This window comes from Capsicum annuum, chromosome 11 (genome assembly GCF_002878395.1).
Source record: "Capsicum annuum cultivar UCD-10X-F1 chromosome 11, UCD10Xv1.1, whole genome shotgun sequence".
Lineage (NCBI taxonomy): Eukaryota > Viridiplantae > Streptophyta > Magnoliopsida > Solanales > Solanaceae > Capsicum > Capsicum annuum.
In genome coordinates, this window is record NC_061121.1 from 216,767,977 (window position 1) to 216,770,787 (window position 2,811).

General features: G+C 30.5%; 1 protein-coding gene across 1 annotated transcript; it reads right to left on the reverse strand.

Moving 5' to 3' along the window:
* Positions 1–325: 325 nt before the first annotated feature.
* On the reverse strand, positions 326–2,566 carry LOC124888969. Its single transcript, XM_047400255.1, has 3 exons — positions 2,475–2,566; positions 1,491–1,782; positions 326–361 (listed from the first exon to the last, which is right to left on the reverse strand). Exons 1-3 carry the CDS (start codon positions 2,564–2,566, stop codon positions 326–328), a joined length of 420 nt encoding a protein of 139 aa, XP_047256211.1.
* Between the last annotated feature and the right edge of the window lie 245 nt (positions 2,567–2,811).

Below are 2,811 nucleotides of genomic sequence, written 5' to 3' on the forward strand. Positions count from 1 at the left end.
TTTTTTTTATTTTTTTTTTAAAAAAGAGAAGAATTGTGTTTCAAGACATCAAATTAATTTTGAGTTGTAGAGATATTTCAGACCAACCACTAAATAATACTCCCTTCATCTCACTTTGTGTGAGATGATTTGGAATACGAAAGTTGAACTACAAAATTTTAATGTGAATTTGGACGCATAATTTTCAAAAATATTAAATAAGATTTACTTAATTAGAAACTTTATAAAAAGTACTATAAATCATAACACTTCACAATTTAAAATATTCATAATACATATGAAAATATCTTGATAAATGAACACTAACTATAACTACCAAAAAAGACTACTGAAAATCGGTAAAAACTGGCTGACTTCGGACCTACAGAAAAGCCAATCAACTCGATTAGTTTGACTTTGATTACAATTTTCTTAAAATAAAATCAATAAGGTGGATCAATTTTCTTTTCTTTTTTTTTTGCACTAAGAATCCAGGAAAATAGAAAACCAACCAAGCTCGATTGTTTAAATATTTCCTGAACGTATTTTTAGTATAACCAATCAGGCTTAGTCGGTTTTATTTAATAAAAGATAGAAATTCATGAAGTCAATTAAGATAGATCGATTTTTTTTTTTTAATCAAGACTCCAGTCAGTTTTCAAATAAACTGACTCAGTTGGTTTTTCATTTCCCATTTTTTGTGGCAAGAGAAAAAAAAAAGACCAAACCCAGTTAATTTATTCTTTTAAAAAGAGGTTTTTGGATTAAATTGTCAGAATTAATCGTGTTTTTGCTCGCTTAATTAGCAGTTGGTCGATTATTTTTGGTAAATTTTGTCGTATTTTTTTGTTGGTCACCCTCAATTTTTAAGTCCATTTGTACTTTATATTATCAAATTTAATAACTATGGGACTAGGGTGATTTTCTTGGTGAGGTAAGTGATTTCATCCATCTTGTTATATTGTAATCTTTCATTGTTCTAGAATCATTAGGAAAATTGTTAGGATAGGATTATGGGTTAAAACCATATGTTCATGAATTGTGAAAAAAAGATTATCGGTAAATGTAAAATTATCTAAAATTGCTTATAGGGTATAAGATATCACTTCCTAAACGTAGATTATTACTCTTGAACAAAAGTTATGGAAATTTGGGGCAATTTGATGGTTGAAAAATCCTTAGCAAAGGTTACAACCTATAGGCATTGAATAAGGGTAAAACTAGTCGGGTTGAATCCTCAAGGCTTAAAATTGAAGAGTAAATGGTTAATTTTTGGACGTTGAGCATTCCGAATCGTCGAGCAAGAATAAGACTCTTGTGAATTACAATAAAATCTCCCTAAATTAATACTCGACAAATTAATAAAACTCTCTAAGATAATATTTTTCTCCGAATCGAATTTGGGCCAGTGGAAAATATCTAAGATAATTTAGTGAAATATGATTCAAGTGATTTTTTTTTTTTTTGTTAAAATGTAAATCTAGTTGAAGTTCATCTCTAACTTTTCTTACTGCATCCAAAATTTTTGGTGTTGTCTTCTCGAACTGCACAAGACAATTGTGAAGACTTCTAGATGCGATAAGTGCTTTCTTACGAGTAACTGGTTCCAAAGATGTTGTATCGTCTTCAACTTCATCATCAACGTTGTTTTCTTCGATGATATTCACAATTTCTTCTAAGATTTGGACCTCTAAACATGTATCATTTTCATACAGGTAATCCGACATGCTATTGACATCCATTTTACTGCGGTAATCGAAATCATTAATCATGACCTCAAGTTCATCAATATTGTTTTCACGACTTCATAAATTAGGAATATACTCAAAATCACTCATCTATTTTGAATTTTGAAAACACTCTTAAATTAATACACATTAATTTATTGATTTAATGATATCTTTATAAAATAATAATATTGCATTGTCCCAACAACATTAATTTAAAGAGGTTTTACTGTAACTTGAAATTCAACTTCTTTAGTGAGTTAGGTTATGGTTTAGATGAAATTTGACTTAATTCAGTTCCTCGTATATTTCTCAATTAAATGACATGTTGATTGGTTGTCAAAAATACTTGTGGTTGATGATTATTTGTTTGTTAATATTGAAATGAATAAGTTGTTGACTGTTGAGCTCGAGATATGATTGTGCACTTGTAAAATTGAGTGCGCTTATGATATTATTCAAAGAGATGATAAAAGTGAAAATATAAATGGACATTATTATTATGGATCAGATACCACACCTATACGACAACATTACTATTGTTATGGATTGGTACCACACTGATACAATATTATTATTATGGACCGGGTACCATATCGGTATGATACATAAATCTTGTTGTGTCCCTACAAATCATGATTAGTTTGACAAAAATAAGACCTGTTAAGTCCTTAGTTTTGATGATTGAAAAATTGTATGTAGGGACCTGTTTCCTGAAGATTGTGTGATGACAAAGCTGCTGCTACTTAGGGAATAGGTTCGGCTTACCTGTCACTATCACAGTCACTATCACAGCTGACAGAAAGTACAAAAAGTTGGTGAAAAAGTTGTTGCCACCTTTTTGTCTCAACCAATGACATTCCTCCTAGGTTTTTGTAATACCCTGTGTGTACTTAAGTTCACTGTCGAAACTACGACTCACTTAACAAATTGAGAAGACTCATTACGAGTCGTAAGATGTAATCGTTGTCAAAAGGGATGGTTGACGTTTTATTTTGGTTACATCTCAACCCTAACAGTCATGGTAGGACTATACGAGTTGTAAAGTCTAGTCGTAATCAATTCAGTGGGAAAAGCCTAATGTTTTTAGTCACATGACGACTCA

Bases quoted from the DNA above. Each gene is read 5' to 3' on its own strand.
- LOC124888969 (XM_047400255.1), bottom strand. From the start codon at position 2,566: ATGTCATTGGTTGAGACAAAAAGGTGGCAACAACTTTTTCACCAACTT. The intron at 1,783-2,474 runs GTAAGCCGAACC...TAATTTATGAAG, and splicing joins AGTGACTGTGATAGTGACAG to TCGTGAAAACAATATTGATG. The intron at 362-1,490 runs GTAAGAAAAGTT...GCTTTTCTGTAG, and splicing joins CACCAAAAATTTTGGATGCA to GTCCGAAGTCAGCCAGTTTT.